The sequence below is a fragment of the Chionomys nivalis genome, chromosome 7 (assembly GCF_950005125.1).
Source record: "Chionomys nivalis chromosome 7, mChiNiv1.1, whole genome shotgun sequence".
Taxonomy (NCBI): Eukaryota; Metazoa; Chordata; class Mammalia; order Rodentia; family Cricetidae; genus Chionomys; species Chionomys nivalis.
The window spans coordinates 80,042,823-80,063,750 of record NC_080092.1 but is presented as its reverse complement, the minus strand read 5'-3'; the positions used below and the strand labels follow the sequence as shown (position 1 = coordinate 80,063,750).

The following is a 20,928-nucleotide window of genomic DNA, read 5'->3' as shown; positions in this document are numbered from 1 at the left end:
CCGCTGAGTCCCTGGGCAGGCTGTGTTGACAGAAAGGGATTTTAGGATTTGGCACCGTGGACATGCCAGGGCCCAAGGCACCAAGGCTAGTTTGAAGTGATTCACGAGGAGTTCTGTAGGAAACAGATGTCTCAGGAAGGAGAGAGCTGTCTGAAGGCCTGGGTTGACTGTCAGGAGGAAGGTCTGTTTCTCAGGAGAGGGAGGAGGGACCCCATCTAAGCAAGACACTGCAGTAGGAGACAGGGTTCAGGGTGCAGGCCAGGGAGGGATCTGCACATTAGTAATCTGTTGAAGACACACAAAGCTGAGGACCAGAGACGACATGCTGAAGCCAACTAAGGGATGGTTTCACTATGATGTCCACGAGAAGCTTTGAAAGTCCTTGCATTTCTTCTTGTTTCCTTGTTTAATACTATTCCAGGCCTCAGTTTCCCCAAATGTGAAAAGAGGGTATTAAGTGGCAGAGTACTGATAAGAATCTTTCACCGAGTGAGCACTCCCATAAACTTCTGGGCTTAGGAACTTAGATCAGTGAAAGTCTTTGGAAAGGTGGACACTGCAAGCCGTTAACATCATAGGCCACCATGGGAAGCAGGGGCATCTTCTGGCTAGGTGCTAGCAGTGCCTGAGCATGGAAAGGCCAACAGATGTGGTGGGGGGTAGAGCTGACACTCAGAAACTTGAGTACCCTACCACTAGATACGGTAGACAGAGCCAGAGCTGAGATTCAAAACTTGACTTCAAGGTGTCCTAGGGCAAAGGGATTGCTTGTCTGAAACTCACCTGCTTTATCTAAAAAAGCAGGCCTTAAAAACATAAAACAAAACAAAAAACCTATCCTGGGCTGGGAATGTAGCTCAGTGGGCAGTGAGCCTGTCTAGCTTGCGTGAAGCCCTGGGTTTGAACCCCAGCACGGACTGAGCTTGGTGTGATCACACTCGTAATCCTAGCACTCGGGATGTGGAGGTAGGAGGATCGAAAGTTCAAGACCATCCTTGACTATGTAATTTGTTTGCGGTCATCCAGGACCACATAATCTTTTTGAGGCCAACCTGAGCTATGCAAATACTCTGTCTCAAATGTAAAAGAATGAAGCAACGAACCTCTCCTCTTGTGAGACTACATGACGAGAAACCCTGTGATGTCTGCTGAGATGGGCTGAAATCGGACTCAAGGCAGTTCAATTCTGACGCAACCATAGTTAGAAAGACCTCACAGGTCGGGGCTCAGGCCCACAAGACGGAAACCTGCTTCAGGTAACAGCTGTCAGCAGCATGGCCCCCGGCAACCCACAACTTCTTGGTCACAAATTGTGGGTTTCCACGACTCCCTGCTTGGCACTCTCACAGAATTCAGTAAAATAATGTGCTTATTATTGCCGATTGATTGTGAAGAACACTCTAAAGACTTACAGTGGTTCACAGGCAGTAAAGAGGCAGACCCTGGAGCACGCCTGTTTTTACTGAAATGGGTTCTTACGTATTCCAGGCTGGTTTCGAATTTACTGTGTAGCCAAGGATAACTTTGAGTTCCGAATTCTTTTGCCGTCAACTTCCGGAGTGCTGAGATTACAGGCATGCACCACCCTGCCTTCTTTATCCAGTGCTGGGTGTTAAACCCTGGTCATCATGCATGCTAGGCAAGCATGGTATCAGCTGAGCTACATCCTAGCTGACCATTGAGATTTTGAATTTGGGCAATGTAATTAACTTCTCTGTGCCTCAGTTGCCCCAGCTTTAATAAAAGAGTGTGATATATGATATATAGATCATATCTATATATCAGAGTTGTTTTGAATAAGGTAGTGCAAATACAAGGTTCAACATAGTATTAATTTTATTAGTTATGTGTGTGTGTATGTGTGTGTGTGTGTGTGTGTGAGAGAGAGAGAGAGAGAGAGAGAGAGGAGAGAGAGGGACAGGAGAGAGAGAGGAGAGAGAGAGACAGAGAGAGAGGAGAGAGGAGAGAGAGACAGAGGGAGAGGAGAGAGAAAGAGAGGAAAGAGAGAGATAGGAGAGAGAGAACATTCCTGTTTGTGAATGGAGGTGCCATGTGGAGGATGGAGGACAGTTTCGGGTGCTGGTCTTCACTATCTACTTTGTTTAACACAGGGCCTTTTGGTTGTTGCTGATGCTGTCAGTCCATCTGGTCCAGGACCTTCCTGAGAGTCTTTTGCCTCCACTTCCCATTTTCCTGTAGGAGGGCTGAAACAATAGATGCTTACATTATGTGCCTGTGTCTTCCCCAAAATCAGGTTCTTAGTCTTGGGCAGCAAGCACCTTTCCCTGCCGAGCCAGTCTCCTCACCTTTACTGCCCGCAAACCACTTTTTGTCTTTAGCGTAGTCCTCGCCATCAATTAGCAATAATAAGCACATTACTTTCCTCAGCAGTGTAGTGAGCATTTTCATTATCCTTTGACATCAGTGGAAGATGAGTGGAGAATGACCCACCTACCTCCCAAGGGTCTCAAGGCTTCCACCAGGGAGGGGACTGTACTGAGGAGCAGACCCCTCCAGACCGTCGATCCAGACCTAGAGGACAGTTCCCCGTTCCTCAGAGACACCTGTTTGGCACGGTGCGACTCACAAGTCACTTCAGACTGGCTTCAGCGCTTCAGGTCCTTGCATGTCCATGAGGTTCACTTCCTTCTTCCCACTAATCTCACCAACTCAGGGCATGCATGTGACCTGCGACCTGCTGTGTGGGGTTTTCCTCCAACAGGCATTTCTGCGATGCCCTCTGGAAATCACACAAGTCGGTACAACTCTGACATCCCCTGGAGTTAGCACAGACCCCAAAGGCTAGGGCTCAGCCCCACAAGACTGAATGATCCTTGTTTCAGATGATAATTACAGGTTAATTGCAACATGTGTCTCACTTGGGTACAAGTCATGGAGCCCCAAGACTCCCTTCTTGGGCTGAAATCTTTGGTAGAGTAGCTCACACAATCCAGGAAAGCATTGTGATTGTTGCTAAAGGCCCCAAGTGAGCAGTCAGGTAAAGAAACACATAGATGAGGTTTAGCTGGGCCCCCAGTACAGAAATTATTGTCCTCATTAAGTTGGTGTCTGCCATCATTCTGACACACAGGCATGGCCTCGGTTCTGGACTGGGAGGTGTCTGAACTACACACTCCAGCATCTGTGTGGAGATTTCATCACACAGGCATGATTAATGCTCACAGCCTTCAGATGCTTTCCCCTTTCTGGAGGCTGGAGCCTGAGTGGGAGAGGCTGGAAGTCATTCAGGTGACCAGCCCTTGTTCATGAGCCCACCTAGAACCATCTACCATGATGCTCCTGTAATCAGCAAAAGCCGAGCGATTGGAGTCTGTGACTAACACTGAAGACCACGTACCAGGACAAAAGATGTCCCCACTGTCCCTATTGCTCAAAAATTAAGGGTTTTAATTATGTGCTAAAACAAAACAAAACTCCCAAAATGTTCATATTTTACTATGAATCACACTGTCATGGAACAAACTCCTCTTAGACCTGAGCACCCCACTACTGGGTGTAGATAGAACCAGAAGCCAGATTCAAAATTTGGCTTCAAGGTGTCCTTGGGCAAGTGATAGTGATTTGCTTTCTTGAACCTCACATGCTTCATCTGGAAAATCCTCAGAGGAGAGGGGGCCTGAACTGGCCTTGTCTCATAGTCACACTGATGAATACCTTGAATATCACCATAGAACCTTCAGCCGGCAATGGATGGAGATAGAGACAGAGACCCACATCAGAGCACTGGAATGAGGTCCCAAGGCCCAGATGAAGAGCAGAAGGAGGGAGAACATGAACAAGGAAGTCAGGACAGTGAGGGGTTGGAATGGGAGCTCACCAAATCCAGCTGGACTGGGACTGAACGAGCATGTGATCAAACCAGACTCTCTGAATGTGGCTGACAATGGGGGCTGACTGAGAAGCCATTGACAATGGCACTGGGACTTGTTTCTACTGCATGTACTGGCTCTTTGGGACACTAGTCTATTTGGATGCATACCTTCCTAGGCCTGGATGGAGGGGGGAGGGTACCCTGCCCTCTCTTAAGACTGGAGGGGGAGGGAGGAGGGTGAGTGGTGGAGCAGGAGGGGAATGGGAGGAGGGGAGGAAGTGGAAATTTTTGAATGGAAAAATAAAATAAAAAAAATCCTCACTTGAGCAGGGGATGTGGCTCAGTGGGTAGTGAGCTTGTTTGCATATATGAATCTCTGGGTTTTTTTTTTTTGTTTGCTTGTTTTTTGTTTTTTTGGAGACAGGGTTTCTCTGTGGTTTTGGAGCCTGTCCCAGAACTAGCTCTTGTAGACCAGGCTGGTCTCGAACTCACAGAGATCCGCCTGCCTCTGCCTCCCAAGTGCTGGGATTAAAGGCGTGCGCCACCACCGCCCGGCTGAATCTCTGGTTTTGGTGACGAGCATGGAATAAATCTGGTATGGCGGAGCATGCGTGTGATCCTAGAACTCGGGAGGTGGACCCAGCAGGGTTAGAAGCTCAAGGCGCTTGGCTACATACATAAGACTCCATCTCAAAACTGAAGAAATAAAACAGCCAACAGCAATTACCTATAAGGCTAAACGATGATGTGTTAGTGTTGTGGTTGGTGAATGTGTTTTTTCCCCCCTCCTGCACTTGAAACATAACTGGAAATGGGATGGATTTTCATGTTATTTTGCCCAAGAGCCAAGGAAAAAATTGTCAGACAAACTAGAGTGAGTTTTCATGATTTCTGAGATGGGGACTGGGTCCCTAGATGAATCTCTGCTCAGCTCTCCCCCCCCCTCCAGAAGGGCCTGGCCTGTGCCCATAGGCACTGGGGGTCACGGTGTGTAGGCAGAGGGCATTCTTGTAACAAGGCACCATGAGTCCCTTCTTGGAGGGAGGGCTGTGGCCTGACCCTGTGAGGGGAGGCATGCCATGCCATCCATGTTTGCTCTGCCAGGGCTTTGGAGGATCTGTGACATTGTTACTTGTAGAGGCGTTGGCCCAACCTGCTTGTCAACCCCGGGAAGGGTTGGGGCATCATCACCTCAGGCCAGGCAGGTTTCATTAATCACCTTTTTGTTAGTTTTGATCCTTCCCTGACAGAGCCAGGGCTCTTGCTTTGGGCTGAATCATGCCTTTCCAGTGAGAGAGCTGAGCCATCAGTTTGGGATGGGAGGGCTGGGCAGGGTTAGGGGTCAGCCCAAATCCTGGACTCATCATGGTGTTTGAACACCCCGGTACACCCTGGGTCTTACTCTGGCAGGACCACCGGCCTTCTGGGTAAACATGGGTCCCCTTCCTTACCTCTGAACACAAACGTGATAAGGTCCCTACTCAGGACTCTCTTTTCTAGTCTTGTTGAGTCAGCACAGGGAATTCTGGGACAACCTCACATCTGTGCCACCTCTCCTTGGGGGCCCGTGTTGGGGTCCTTCCTTCTCAGCCCTGCAAACTTCTTTCCTATCCCTGGTTCTGAGAGGGTCCCTCGAGACCTTTCCTTCCAGCTGGACCATCAGGGCCTCCTCTAACAGGGTCTCTACGCAGCCCCTGAGCTTTTCAATCACACTCTGCGGTCTTTAAAAGAGACCCTAACCCTAGTCCCTGAGACACAATCTTCTAGTCGCGTCTCAGTCAAATTTTACAAACTGAAGCAGATATCATGAGGGCCCTGCTCAGAAACTCCAGAACCTTTTCAGCTTTGGAAGGTGTGCTAAGACAATCAGAACAATGGACTATAAATCCCCATATATTGGACTGACCAAGCCCCTCCTTTTTAAACCTCAACTCAGTAAACTTTTCTGAGCAACCCTTATCTCTCCTTTGCACATTAGGGCCATCACCTAATGTGACAACCCAAACAGCTCTAGATATGAATAAATGTCCTCTGGGAAGCCAAGTAGCCCCTGGGGGAGAACCTCTGGACTCATTTCTGCTGACAGAAGTTGGAAGAGTGATTTTATTAGGGGTGTGGGCTGTGAGTAGATACTCAGGAAAAGTACTGTGAGTTTACGGAGTGCTGGAAAGTTCTGGAGAGCGGTTGAACGGGAGCATGCATCGGTGACAAGGCAATTAGACACTGGACTCATAAACTTTATTGTATAAAAAAACAGATATAAAATGAGTCCTGAGGGCAGGTAGAACTAGCCTTGGGGTTTAGTTCTGACTCTTCCTTAAGATTCAGTTCTCAGGGAGGGGGAGAGAGACTCAGGGAGGGGAGCAGAGAAAAATGTAGAGCTCAATAAAAATCAATAAAAAAAAGATTCATTTCTCAGCCAGGTGGTGGTGGCGTACACCTTTAATCCCAGCACTTGGGAGGCAGAGGCAGGCAGATCTCTGTGAGTTTGAGGCCAGCCTGGTCTACAAGAGCTAGTTCCAGGACAGGCTCCAAAAGTACACAGAGAAGTCTTGTCTCAAAAAACAAAACAAAACAACAACAACAAAAAACTCAGTTCTCTGTGTATAAAGTGGGGCATAACATCGAAGCCACCTCCTGGGGCTGTTGCTAAGGTGGATGAAACTGAGGGCAGGGCTGGTGAGGTGCTCAGCAGAGCAGAGTTTCATGCCTGGGACACATTCAATAGAAGGAGAGCTGACTCTGGATAGCTGTGCCCCAACCTCCACAGCATATGGCGGCACATGTGTTCTCCCAGGGCACAGAATAAACAAATGAAACTGAAAAATTAAAAAAAAAAAAGAGAGTGAAGACTCAGGCTGTAAGCATATTAGTGGGGCTACTCCCTCCTTCTGCACCTCAGTTAACTCAACGGTGTTTGCCTTCTGGGGTCCCCTAGGGTCTCTTATTAGTGTTGCTTTTTAGAACCATTTCTTAAAAAAAAGATTTATTTATTTTATTTCACGGGCACGAGTGTTTGATTGCACTTATTTCATGCATTATGAGTGTTCCTGGTGCTTACAGAACCGAGAAGAGGGAATGAGATCTTCTGGAACTGCAGCTACAGACAGTTGTGAGCTCTCATGTGGATGCTGGGAACTGAACTCAGGTCTTCTCTCAAAACAGCAAGTATTCCTAGTCCTGGAACCAACTCTCCAGGCCCTGGAACCACATTTTTCCTCAGGCTAAATATGTTTTAGGTGGTTAATTCTTTAATATTAACGAAATTTGTCTTCAGAAGTGTTGGGAGCATTGGCATAGACTAAGTGCCAAGGGGTTTCCAGAACATTCCAGTCAGACCTTTTAGAGGCAGAAAGAAGGGTAGCGAGGGCTATGGTGATCCCACGCAGCATAGGGCCACTTTGCAGCCTGGGCTTTCCCTGAGGAGGCTCTCTGGCAGACCATTGCAGCTCAGTCCCCAGACTAATACTGGGCAGGGCTGGGATGGATGTTCGTAACTGGAAAGGTGAAGTAGAATTTGGTTGTCAAAAGGATAGTCTCAAGCAGAACGTTGCTCCCTCTGAGTCAGCCCTTTTGTTAAGGATTAAAAGGAAAAAAAAAGTCACCCCCAACAACACTACCCACCCTAGAGAGTAGAGGTAGCTGGGCTTGTGGGAACTGAGGTGCAGGTGCACTTGGCATCAGGTCAGAGGGTGGGGAAGGGAGGAGGGAAGATGTCCCACCCCCATGGAAGGTGCATAAAAGGCATGCCTAGCAAGGGAGAGCCACACAGTCCTCCTTGGCCTTGGTCAAGTTCAGCTCCTGTCTGCTCCTGCTCCTACTCTCGCTCCTCACCATGAGCTGCCGCTTTCAGAGTTCCTCCACCAGCTATGGAGGTGGTTTCGGGGCTGGTTCCTGCCAGCTTGGAGGAAGCCGTAAAATCTCTACCTGCTCTTCCCGGTTTGTCTCTGGAGGGTCAGCTGGAGGCTATGGAGGTGGCATGAGCTGTGGCTTTGGTGGCGGGGCTGGTAGTGGTTTTGGAGGTGGCTTTGGAGGTAGCTATGGTGGAGGTTTTGGTGGTGGATTTGGCGGTGGCTTTGGTGACTTTGGAGGTGGCGATGGTGGCCTCCTCTCTGGCAATGAGAAGATCACCATGCAGAACCTCAACGACCGCTTAGCCAACTACCTGGAAAAGGTGCGCGCTCTAGAGGCAGCCAACGCTGATCTGGAGGTGAAGATTCGTGACTGGCATCTGAGGCAGAGCCCAGCTAGCCCAGAGCGGGACTACAGTGCCTACTACAAGACCATTGAAGAGCTGCGGGTTAAGGTGAGGCCTCTGATGCTCAGAAGGCTTTCTCAGTATGGGGCAGAGCATCAAGAGCTAGGACATGTAGTGTCACAGAGGACCAGGTGTGGATGGAATTCGTATTCTTGCAGGGGGACCATTCTACCTTTGTGCTACCAAGACTCTCTACTACTTAAGTTTTCTTATGCCATGGCCCAAACGCTTTCTCTCCCATACCTCACGTTTATTGATGTCATTATTCTTGCCAACTTTTTTAAATGACTTCCTGAACTGTTACTTGTGACTCAGTTGCTATAACCTAACCTACTGAGCTATTTGGAAACATGACATTTTAAAAAGTCGCTGCGAATGGCAAAACCAAGAGAGAAAAGACATCTACGTTCACTGTTTATTTTGGAAGAACCACACATGAACTTCTTCTCAGTGGATGATGACTCAGTGGGGTGTAAAGAGGTAGAGGCTCAGGCTGGTACGGAGCCTGGAAGCCCTCAGTGATGCCTGACTGTCACACCGTGACACCAACTTGTTAGAGCAGAAATCTGCTAGCCTGGATCAAGCCCCAGTTACGCAGGACAGGCTTTAATGCTTAGACTGCAGATGTTTGGGCAAGAGACTCAATTGGATGTGTTTCTTCGTTGCTTATCTGGGAGGCCAGCTCCAGGGACATGACCAGAATAGATCTGGAGTCACAGTGAACCTCTTCTGACCTTAAGGGGACAGCTCTGGAGACAGTGGCCTAGATAGGCAACAGCTCTAATATATGACTACTGGAAGATGCCCTGAGCAGGTGTTCCTCTGAAGCGTTCACCATTGGCCTTTCCCACTCTGACTTGATGGGGGACGCTCAAGAGAAAGAAAAGGGTGCTGGCCTTGCCTCTCACCTCACAGAGTTGGTCGTCTTTGCTCAAGCACAGTTAAGGCATTGAGTTTTGCTCTCTAAGCACAGTCCCAGAGAATTCCCTCTCTCTGTGTTTTGTAGATCCTGGAAGCCACCACCGACAACAACCGCATCATCCTGGAGGTTGACAACGCCAGGCTGGCTGCAGATGACTTCAGGCTCAAGTGAGTCTTTCTTCCTCACGTCTTTCCCAGCAGACTCTTACGTGAGAGGAATGCCCATCTGATGGAGGGCACTGGGACATCCGGGAGCGAAGGCCTTGGAGTCGTAGAGGAGTTCAGGGTATGGGGTGGGATGCGTCTAATGCTATTTATGTTTTGCTTTAATTCTTAAACATATTTCAGGTATGAAACTGAGCTGAACTTGCGGCAGGGTGTGGAGGCTGACATCAATGGCCTGCGCAGGGTGTTAGATGACCTCACCCTGTCTAAGACTGACCTGGAGATGCAGATCGAGAGCCTGAATGAGGAGCTGGCCTACATGAAGAAGAACCATGAGGAGGTGAGAGGGGATGGCGGGCCTGCCATGGGCTGAGCCACCTCTGGTGAGCAAGGGGAGCCCGCTGCTGCAGGCTGACACTGCCATCCACTGTGAGGTCCTGATGAATCTTCCAGAACATTCTGCTGCCACTCAGAGATAAGGAGAAAAAGGAGTCTCTCACATCTTCCTTTTCTACCCCCACAGGAGATGAAGGAGTTCAGCAACCAGGTTGTAGGCCAGGTCAACGTGGAGATGGATGCCACCCCTGGCATTGATCTGACTCGTGTGCTGGCTGAGATGAGGGAACAGTATGAGGCCCTGGCAGAGAAGAATAGGAGGGATGCCGAGGAATGGTTCCAGAGCAAGGTACTGGTGTTCCTAACCCACTAAGGTGGGTGGTGCTGGGGGGGGCATGGCTTTTGGTCAGGACTTCTTGCTAAGCCCCACCACCCCCTTCTCTCTGCTTGGCATTCAGAGTGCAGAGCTGAACAAGGAAGTCTCCTCCAGTGCTGCCATGATCCAGACCAGTAAGACAGAGATCACAGAGCTCAGGCGCACACTCCAGGGCCTGGAGATTGAGCTGCAGTCCCAGCTGAGCATGGTACCCTCGGCTGCCCATGCCCTGTGATTCCCCCACTACTAGGTCTCCCTCTGGACTGGCTCTCCTCATAACTTCTTCCTTTTGGACCACCAGAAAGCCGGCCTGGAAAGCTCCTTGGCAGAGACAGAGTGCCGCTATGCCCTGCAGCTGCAGCAGATCCAGGGACTCATCAGCAGCATTGAGGCCCAGCTGAGCGAGCTCCGCAGCGAGATGGAGTGCCAGAACCAGGAGTACAAGATGCTGTTGGACATCAAGACACGGCTGGAGCAGGAGATCGCCACCTACCGCAGCCTGCTCGAGGACCAGGATGCCAAGTAGGTCCCTGGCACCGACTGTCTTTAGAAAGGGGTCACAGGAACAGAGGCTAGCAGAGCGGGCAGCGTCTTAGAGATCGGCCTTCTCTTGCTGGAGAGGCAACAGCTTCTGCTTGAGCTTAAATAACCTGGCAAAAGAACTGGAGTCAGAGCTCCCTCCTCATCTCTCCAGTTAGACTGAGGAACTGCTCTGTAGCAGGCTGGCAGGGTTAGTACCTTTGTACATCACAATGCCAGTCCCTGTTTGTGGACAGACCGGAAGAGGGATGTGGAAGGAGCATTTAATCCAGGACAGCCATTAGTTGGGATGTGTTTCAGCCAAATGACCACATAGCTCCATGACAGAGTGCCTGCTTGGCTCTATCCCTGCACCAAGGAGAGAGAAGATGACGATTTAACTGCATTCATACTATTTGTGAAGACTAAACCATCTTTGTGGGCTTAGGGGGAAAGGTGCGGGGGCAGAGAGCTGAGTGAACCAGACACCCCGAGTCTTGGGACCAATAGTATGTCCCTTCGAGGGCTTTCAGACAAATTGGCGAGACAGGTAGACAGGTAAGCACACCTGGTAGATGCCTCAGGGGAAAGAAGGTCCCGGGCTGGAGACAAGGTTGGGAGAGATTCCAAGTCAAGGCTCTGAAAGGTGATAGAATTCCTACATCAGAGGACCAGGAGACGCCTGTCCTCCATTGCCCTCTGCTCATGGCTGTTTCTCCCCTCCCTTCCAGGATGGCTGGCTTCAACAACGCTAGAGGTAAGGAATCAGCTCTGTGGGAGGGGGTTTGAGACGCTGAGCTTGGGTAGATGTGGGCTGGGAAGGAGGCAGGGCAGGCAGCCAAGTACAAGATGGAGGGAATCGGGTGGAAATGCCTACTCTATTATTGACTTATCAATATAAATGTCTCTGCCTCACAGAGCCATGGGGTTGTGTTGGTGAAAGCCACCTTTGGGGACAGTAACAGAATCTTCGCCCACATACCTCTTGACTACTTGGGAGCTTGCGAGCCTTCCTGGGGTCTTGGCTCAGCCTGAAGTGGGGGTTCTCCAGCCTGAGCCTCTTGTCCTCTCTCTGTCTCAGGAAATGTCACTACCACTGCCAGTGCCTCCGTCTCCCCCTCCACTTCCGGTCGCGTGGATTTCCGCAAGTATTAACTCAGCTTGGAGTCCTTCCGTGGCCTTCAAGAGGAGAGCTGATGGTGCCTGTACAATGAGAGGACTGCATGTGAAGCCTGTCCCATTGTCCCCATGCCTCTGACAACCTCAGAGGGTGGACCCGCCCCCTTCTCTCCTGATTGATGGCCTTCTCTGCCCTACCCTGCTCTTCCCACTCTCTGGGTTCTCGATGTCTCTACTAAAAAGAACAGATAATTCAATAAAGATTCCTGATTTCCTGCAAATGTTTTGGTGTCTGGTCTGGTTTCTGAGGGTGGCCTCTGCCACCCCTCTGATTTAGGTCATGGGTGAGGTGGGTACAGGTGGGCTGAGCAGACATCTTAGATGGGATCTTGGGAAAATGGAGGCCCAAGACAGGTATTCCAGCCCCAACCGGCTGCCTTCCAGGCTGATAGCTCCATTTTGGCCTGAGATATCATTCTTTTCTTGGCACACCCCAAGGTCTTGCGACTCTAAACCACCCAGCGGACTAACCCATGACTCACTCAGCACCTCAGCCTGCCCTGGTCTCTGGCTGCCCTGTCTCTGATCTCCCTGTTCTCTCCTGCTTTTCTGGAGCCCTATCTAAAGTCACAGCCTCCTCTGGCTGTGCTGATCCTACACAAATTGACTGCACAAATGTTTTCTCTCTGTTCTTTACTCTTCCCTGGGATCCTCCTGGACATGTCTGTGGGCTCAATTACTACATGTCTGATGACCCCCTACATCTGCCTCTCCAGCTTCAGATTCACCCGCCCTATGCATGGGGCATCCCTTCCTAAGTTCTACAGATCTATAGGGCCACCCTCTTTGATTCATTCTTGCTCCACCCACTCTCAAGGACCGGGAGTTCCAAGACATCTTGTTCTCTCTCTTCTCATCTTCCATAGTCCTTGCCATGGACAGTGTTTTAGCTCCTGCATCGTTCCTAGCTCTAGCTTTGACAACTACTATGTGCTTCTACAATATTCTCACTGGCCTCCCTGCCTCTGGTTTGACTCTACCCTTCATTCAAGCTGGGGTGATGGGTTGAAATTTGAAGTCGTATAACCTAGAGATGCCTCTGGTTATAGCCACCAAGGAAAGGTCTCGATCCTTTGTAGGCCCAGGTCAGATGATCTGACCTCTTCTTGCCTCCTTCCAGTCCTGGCTCCTACAAGAGCCTGCCCCATGAACCTCAAGGTTCTGCTATCCCAAAATGCTCTTGGTGAGGTGGCCATGTGGTTGGGCACCTGGAGAGCCCTTGTTCTACTGGAGACCTCAGTCTGACCACCCTCCTCTTCCTCTCCAGAGCACGTCTGTTGTAATATGAACGGCAGGGCTGCGTCCCCGGCACCCAGCCGCCCGCATGGCTAGCTTATGCCCCAAAATAATTACACGGAAACTGTATTCTTTTAATCACTGCCTGGCCCATTAGTTCCGGCCTCTTATTGGCTAGCTCTTACATATTGATCTAACCCATTTCTAATATTCTGTGTAGTACCACGAGCTGGCTTACCAGGAAAGATCTTAACCTGCGTCTGTCTGGAGTGGGAGAATCATGGCGACTCCTCACTCGGCTTCTTTCTCCCAGCATTCTGTCTGTTTACTCCACCCACCTAAGGGCTGGCCTATAAATGGGCCAAGGCAGTTTCTTTATTAAATGAAAGTAACTCCTCCATCACACGTCTTTGTTTTATTTGTGACTATAAGGCTTTTCTTAAAATGCAGATTGAGATGGAAGACCCTTCTCCATGACAGACGGGGTGGCATGCCTCTGTGGGTGCTCCCAGGATTGTGCCCACCTGTCCTCACATTGACAGTATGACCCTAGGGGTAAGGCTGTCTTTTCATCTTGGGGAGGGTTTAGCTAGTGCTTATTGAAAGAAGAGAAGAACGAAGGAACTGTCTCCAAGGTGACATTTGAATTTTGTCACAGAATTTTTGCTGGAGGGTTGGAGGGTCTCTGGCACTTTTGCTACCTGTCTGTCACCTTTCTCTGGTCTTTCCCTCTCTTTCCTGTCTCTCTTCTCCAGGTTCCCACCCCACCCGGGTGTAACTTAGACTCTTCCCACTTGCAGGCCACAGGCAGGTGGCTTAGGCACACAGGGTATGCCTGGGCTAGCTAAGCAGAGACGACATCTAATCTCCACTCATTCCAGAGCCCACTCTGGTCGCCACTATAGAAGGAGGTGGGGCTCAGGTCAGGTTCAGCGTCCAGAGCTTTCCCAGGAGCTAAGGCCTCACAGTAAAACAGGCCACGCCTTTTCTCCCAACCCCTTTTGAGTTTTGCTTAATTTGTTTAGGCTGGCACTACCTGTTGAATGCTATTGTTTTCTTGACACTAGATTGATTCTGGAGAAAGAGAAAGAAAAAAAGATGGCGTTTATTTTGAAACGAGTTCTCAGACAAACAGGAACTAACTATGAGCACTTCCTTTCCTGCTAATTGCTACCTCCCATGTGGGCTATTAAGGTTGAGGACTCAGAACATCTGACACACAGTAAGTCAGTGCTCACCAAACAACTCTCCGGTCGTGACCTTTCTGGTTCTGTGACTCCCTTTGAGGTAGAAATAGTTTCGGGGTCACCCACATCCTCATACCTAGAGTATTTATAGGAGCTGAAAGAATGGACTAGATGAGGACTGAGGGACTATGGGAAATGGAAGAGGTAGTAAGCACACCACACCAAGGGCAAGAAAAAAATGGGGCCTCCCACCCCAGTTATGATTAGGAGTTTTCAAAGCTGAGTGCTCCTGGCTGGTTCTGGTCCCCAAGGTCAAAGAGTCTTTCCTGACTCTCTATTGGCAAGGTCCATAGAATATGGGGGGGTCATTCAGTGACAGGAGCTGGGCCACTGGAGGCATTTGGAGGTGACTCTATCTGGCCTGGGAGCCTTTCACTCGGATCCCAGGGAGGACTGTCAGGAGCCCCAACTAAAGACTTCTGTGGCCCCATCAGGTGTCTCGGGGAAGCTGGTTGGGGTGGGTCAGGAGCAGGTGTTTCTGCCAGGCCACCCAGCAGCCTTTCTGAGCTCTCTGGCCTGGGAGGTGGGAGGAGTGGGGTGGGGATCTTGTCTTTCTACCTAGGCTCCGTATATCACCTTAGTCACCTGTGTGGGGTGACACCTGAGGGAGAAAAGACCTGTCGGGTCAACACCGCCCCTCCTACGGGGTTGTCCTAGGTGCTCAGGCCGCACCAGGCTCTGTGACTGCTTCCCAGAGCTGTGGTAGTGAACAAACAGCACTGACCCAGTAGCGCCTGACTCCCAGCTATGTCAGACTGTGAATGAGTGTGTGTTAAGGCGGGAGACCCTAGGTTACAACCAGGTTGAAAAGGCCAACACACTGCACACTGAATGCTCTACCTGGTTTCTCAGCTTTATGTCACTTCATCTTCGATCATCCCAAGAACTGTCACTGTCCTGCCCCTTTTGCACACAGAAAGACCAATTTAGATCTTCTAAGTGACAAACCCAGTTCATAGGATGGGATCCACAATTCCAAAGTGCTCCCTGAGACTCTGGCTGGTACTTTGTCAGAGGTCATATGTTCGCTTCCGGTAATGTGAGAGAGGAACAGGACTTCAAGGCCCCGGTGCTCAGGTGACAGAAGAGTCAACCAGGTACATTTCTGGGATGTCCGTGAGCCTCGGCATTAGGTTAGGAGCCCAGGCGGGGGGTTGGTGGATCGGTGGGAAAGTCTGATATGTGGTAAATGACATACCCTGGTGGTTCAGTGTTGCAGTTCTTAAGAAGCTCCTGGCTTCTCACCTTGAGCAAAAGGTCCCTCCCCATCCTCAAGGCTCCTCCCTTTGTTAATGGACCAGTACCTGTCTGCCCATCCAGTGAGGCTGTCTGTCCTGCCTGGGCCCTGCAGAGGGCAGACTCCTGCCAGAAAGCAGATGGGACCTCTGGTCACCTGTTAGGGCTCAAGGTAGAGGGGCGGAGCCTTAGACCTGGTCTCAGTAGGCAGCTCTTTCTGTCTGTCCCCAGATTTGGGTATGGAAGCCAAGTACTGGAGAGCAAGGTGCAACTGAGGGCAGAGTTCCTTGCCTGAGACTCCTTTGGTACTTGGATCATCTTGTTTGGGTGGCAGCTTTGACCACCCAAGCAGGAGTATGAGACTTCCCTAGCCTTCCTAGAATGGGAATCCCACTGTTCCACCCTAGGAAAGCCTCCAATAAGGCTGGGAAGCAATGCCATTGCAAGGGTGTAGCCAATAGGGCCTAATGATCCTAATGATATATTGTCCCACGGTTCCCCATTTCCCTCCTGGGACTCTTTTTTTTTCTTCCTGCTTTTTGGGTTCGTGTATCTTAGGGAGCCTATGTCGTTTTGGATGGTAGTCTTGGGACCTTAGGGGTAGAGCCGAATACATGATCTATGTTCCTTTGAACATAGATCTGGGGTTCTGGGAAAAATGTCACACTGTGTCCCCTCATGGAGTTTGGGAGGGGAAGGTGGATGGGTGGCTGCTGAGACTCATTCAGGCACCTTTTGGGGGTGAATTTGTGGTAAAGTTGGCAGGTGTCTGACACTCTCTGTTTAACTTTCATGATTGGTCATAACCGCCATGCGGCTGCTTTCATCTGAGCCTCTCAGAGAAACTTAAAAGTAAAACCTCTGGTGTGTAGGGCAGTTAATGATAGCCTGGAGGCTTGAGCCTGGCCACAGAGATGCTGCTGTTAGCAGGAGGGATGTTGTTATGTGGACTTCACAGCATCTGTAAAGGCTGATGGCCGAGCCAATCCAATGGGGTGTTTAGGGGAGGGTTTGCTTTGTGGTTCAGCTAAGTGATAGTTGAATGGAGGGGACGCAGACACTGATGTCCCTGTTCCAGGATGCCCAACCGTACATCTCTCATAAACCACAGGTTCTCTAAACACACTGGGAAAAAGGTCGTACTGTGGAATTCTCAGACCATAAAAGTTGAGTGAGGGAAGTCAGGACTTAGCACCTCTGAGCAGAAGACCATATTCTCCAGATGGGAGCTGTTGGGCAGCATGATTGTGAGGAAGAGCTGGACCTCGGGGACAGGGCTCTGGGCCCTGAAACATGAATGCAGATCATGGCCTGGAGAACTGGAGAGGTACGGCTTTCTGCTGGGCCCAGTGGCTTCCTGGGTACTCACTATGGGAAGACACTTGGCTCATTCTGAATAGACTTTCAAAGCTTGGGTTAATAACCAAAGTCACTCCTGGGGGAGAGACTTTTCTTCTTTTGTACTTTTGGGGAATTAATATTCTGGGGCATTCTGGCCATGGTAAAGAGGGAATTTCAAGACCTAGTGAAGGTAAGCTAGACCCAGGGGGAGTTTTAAAGCTGTATTAGGGTCTTAGAGAGTCGAGGTCCTAGAGTTTTGAATAGGAAGCCACTGTTTAAGGTCAATGCCATTCTTCATCAGCTTCCCTGAATATCCCCACTGAAGGGCAGCCAGGGAATGGGTGAAGGACCTCCTTGATCACCTAGCTTGTGTTCAGACTGTCCTAAGTCCAGTGAGGGCTGGTGACAATGGAGGTGGGCAGAACTTTGGGCACCTGAGACACTGGAAATAGAGGAGAGAGAGAGAGAGAGAGAGAGAGAGAGAGAGAGAGAGAGAGAGATTTGAGACTCCTGCCCAGGCTTAGTCACCTAGTGGGAGGAAGATGACATCAGAGTAGAACGTCACTGAAGTGGTCAAGATCAGAAGGACGACAGCTTAGCCCCCAAACCTCTGGGACTGCTAATGGAGCCCGGGAAGGCACACATAGAGGTCACTGAGATGGGGACTCAAAGGTCATGGTTTTTTCCAAAGGAAGTTTGGTGGACTTGTTCCCAGTATTAGTTAATTTCATGGTGACAGGGAGGAGGGAAGGGAGAGTAGCATCTTGCTTGGTTGAGACCCTTAAATAGCGATATGTTCCTATTGAAGACCTCCATGCGGAGCCCAGGGTGCTCATCTGGACTGGCTATGCATATAGACAGTAACATTTTAGTATAACCATACTCCAAAATATTGAATGTGTTTTTGCTTGCCGGCTCTGGTAACCCTGTCCTTCCTAGGTCTATGAATGTTCCTTGAGTCTTTCACCATCAAAACCCAGTGAAACATTTCCTGGATCCTTCGGAAAACTTAAAAGAATGGCTAGCAATGTCTTCATCGTAAGCATTTGTACTTCCCACCGTGCGCTCTTTGACTTTGCGTACCAGTTCCTGCATGTCAGTACTAGCGCCTGACATCAGCTGGTGGCACATTTGGCAGGAGCTATGGAAATGGTTATTTAGAGCAGCATATATAGTAACCAGGTTTCCTAGGTGGAGGGACCAGAAATCCCAGGCGCTTCACGCTTGAACAAATTCCGTGTTATAAGGAAAGAACAGTTGTGTGGAGGAGATGAGGATTAGTTGCAGGCGGGGTCCTGGGTGGGGCCTGAAGGCATTAGGACAAGGAGTTAATTTTCAGGTATCTTCTCTGGCAGGCAATTTTCTAGGACCCGTGTGTGGACCTCAAGGTGAAAGCAAGTGATATGAGAAAACCAGGAAACCAAAGCCTGAGTTGGCAGGCTACTCGAAGAGGGACGGCCACGGGCCATCTTGAGTGGCCTTATTCTCAGTGGTGTCCATAGTAGGTGGCCTGACTGATCCATTGGCTACTGTCTGGTCCGTTTTCTCTGCTGTCTTTGGGGTTCCATGGTAACATGGTAGCCCTCACATTCTAACCAAAGCCTGGAGAAGCAGGAATAAAGGATCCCTTCTGGGAAAGTTCGTTTCCTCCTTGGACACATCGCAACAAGCCATCCGTGGGTGGAAGTGAGGGCTCAAGGGTGGGTAGGACAATCAGGCTGGCCACCTTGGGTCCCGGCAGAGCTTCGGCTTTCCAATGAGACTCAATTTCAACCAAGACGTTTACCTGGCTATTGATCTTGAGGTTGATAGCTTTCCAAGACTTGTTTGAGAAAAAGGGCCGTTTCTGTTCTCCTAGCAACATTTTCTCTCTTCCCCCTGTCCCCCCCCAAACTGAGTCGTGGTGGATGGAGAGTTCTCTGAGCACTGAAATTGCCTAGACCCAAAGGAACTGCTAAGGACAGTGGTTCTCAACTTGTTGGTCCTGAACGATCTTTTTACAAGGGTCACGTGAGACCACCAGAAAGCACGTATTTACATTAGGATTCATTGCAGTAGCAGAGTTACAGTTATGAAGTAGCAATGAAAATGATTTTATGGTTGGGGGGGGGGTCACCGCAACATGAGGAACTGTATCAAAGGGTCTCAGAATTAGGAAGGTTGGGAACCACTTGCTCTAGAGTAAAGGTCAGAAGCTGGTGGAGAATCCTGGCCAAAGGGACTGCTGTATTCTGCATGCAGCAAGACATTGCCTCTTTGGTCAGTTTTCTCTTCTTGGACAATTGGGCTAGGCTGCAAACATCAATATTCCATCAGGTGGTTACTGGCTGGGACAGGGCACTTGACTTCGGTTCCTGTTCTGTGGGTTTCAGAGTGGTCTTGATTTTTGAAACCAATGACATAATTTCTAATTTATCAAGCCCCTTTTGGGATAGTTTTGACAATTCTGTGACTGGCAAGAGACCCGTTTACCTGTCGCTAAGGAGGCCCAAAGACGGCGAGCAGCTCAGACGCCCATGTTCCCTAAGTTTTTTTCTGTACTGCGAGGTCTTCAGCTCATTTGGCCAAAGATGCCATTTTAGCCTGGGCCTGCTGGGATGTCTGCTTGGTGTCCAGTGACACTGACCTCTGAAGGAGCCCTCCTCAGGAACCACAGGGGGAGGTGGGTCTATGCTGCTACTGCCCATGAAGTAGAAGGTCGGGAGGAAGCCTCTTGCCATTTCCCTGTGGCGTGTGATGCTGAAGACAAAGGGAAATTCTGAAGTACATGGATGCTTTGAAAGAAAAGAAGTTTCAAGCATGTCATATTTGAACCTCTGAAACTCCTGTTTATTTTGTAGATGAACGATAGGGACAGGGTAATGGGGGATAGAGAATAAACCACAGCCATGCCCCACCTACTCGTAGTCCCCACGGAATGCATGTGGATAGCTAACTGCAGGGTGTCTGAGGCCCTGCCTCAGTTCTCATGGTACACGGGGCTCGCTCAGGGAATTGCTGCAGAGCTAGGCCCGGAGCCCAGGTCTCCTGTTCCCTAGGGTAGTGAGTGTTTGATTGATGTTAAAAACACTGTATAGAGGGTTTGAGAAGGCCTCTGTTTTGCCTATTTTGCATGTGAGGTTAACAAGGCAAATTGGGTTTGTGCGTGTTATTAAGGTTTGCCTGGGTGGGCCAACAGAGAAAGTAGACTCATGGTTTTCCTAGAAAATAGAATTGGGGGCTTAGGGGAAGTCTGATCATCCAGTGTCTGTGCTGATAGCTCAGCAGTTGTCAGCTTGGGGTGATATCATCGCCCGCCCCTTGCCAGGGGACATAGAAAATGTCTCTAGGCAATTTTGGTCATCGTAATTAGGCCAAGAAGTGGTGCCAGCTCTGTGGATGCAGAAACAACATCTTTTCCACCATCTCCCTTAAACACTTAGAATAAGCTTGGTGCAACGTAGGTTCCCAGGGAATATTAACTGAGCGAGTGGATGAATGAATGAATGAATGAATGAGCAGGCCCTGGGAAAGCCTGTTGTATCATTTGTGTCCTCCCACCTGGGCCCCTTTGTAAAGGGAGCAGGGAGTTAGGGTGAGTTATTCCCACCCAGAAACCCAGGGCAAATGGCCTAACAGGAGGGGTGACAGACAGGGAGACAGAGAAGAGAATGGCATCAGGTGGTAGAGGTGAGAAGTGTCACAGACACTGGACAGCGTACAGGGCAGCCCTGAACAACTCAGGATCGCTCAACCCACAGTGTCTACACTGCTGGGTCAAGAAGCTCCCGGACAGGATGGTCTTCAACCTTGTAGGAGAGCCGGGAGATAAGCTGTCACAAGGAAGTTGCTAATGGGGCGGCTAGAGCTGGGGGTGCAGAGGCTGACGTACCCCCTCACTCTCTTGACCGGCAAGAGCTGCAATGGAGCCACACTCAGGCAGCTGTGGAGGTGTCTACCGTCCCGGGCGTGTTCTTCACAGCCAATCACCCTCCTTGAGTAATCTCTGGGAGAAACTTATAAACTGTTTTTAAGAGGTTGAGAAGCACAACTTCAGAAGCACATAAATGCTTCCATAAACGCCAGCTTTGCAAAATGACTCCACGGAGGAAGAACAAGCAGAGTCATCTCCTACGCTTGGGCAAGTCCAGGGTTTGAGGTGGAAGAACCGAGCTTGTCTTTGGTCCACAATTTTCAGGATCTCCTCTCTTGATTTGCTTAGGCATCTGGTAGGGATTTGGTTTTGATCTTTTTATTCCTATTCTGTGGTTGGTCATCTCTGAGATGTGTTTGGTGACTAGGA

At 49.8% G+C, this 20,928-nt stretch overlaps 1 protein-coding gene across 1 annotated transcript; it reads left to right on the top strand.

The window, feature by feature from the left end:
• The first annotated feature begins 7,667 nt into the window (after positions 1 to 7,667).
• Positions 7,668 to 11,562, top strand: Krt13 (keratin 13). The gene is made up of 8 exons (XM_057774583.1): positions 7,668 to 8,138; positions 9,097 to 9,179; positions 9,360 to 9,516; positions 9,700 to 9,861; positions 9,971 to 10,096; positions 10,190 to 10,410; positions 11,139 to 11,164; positions 11,489 to 11,562. Exons 1-8 carry the CDS (start codon positions 7,668 to 7,670, stop codon positions 11,560 to 11,562), a joined length of 1,320 nt encoding a protein of 439 aa, XP_057630566.1.
• Positions 11,563 to 20,928: the final 9,366 nt, after the last annotated feature.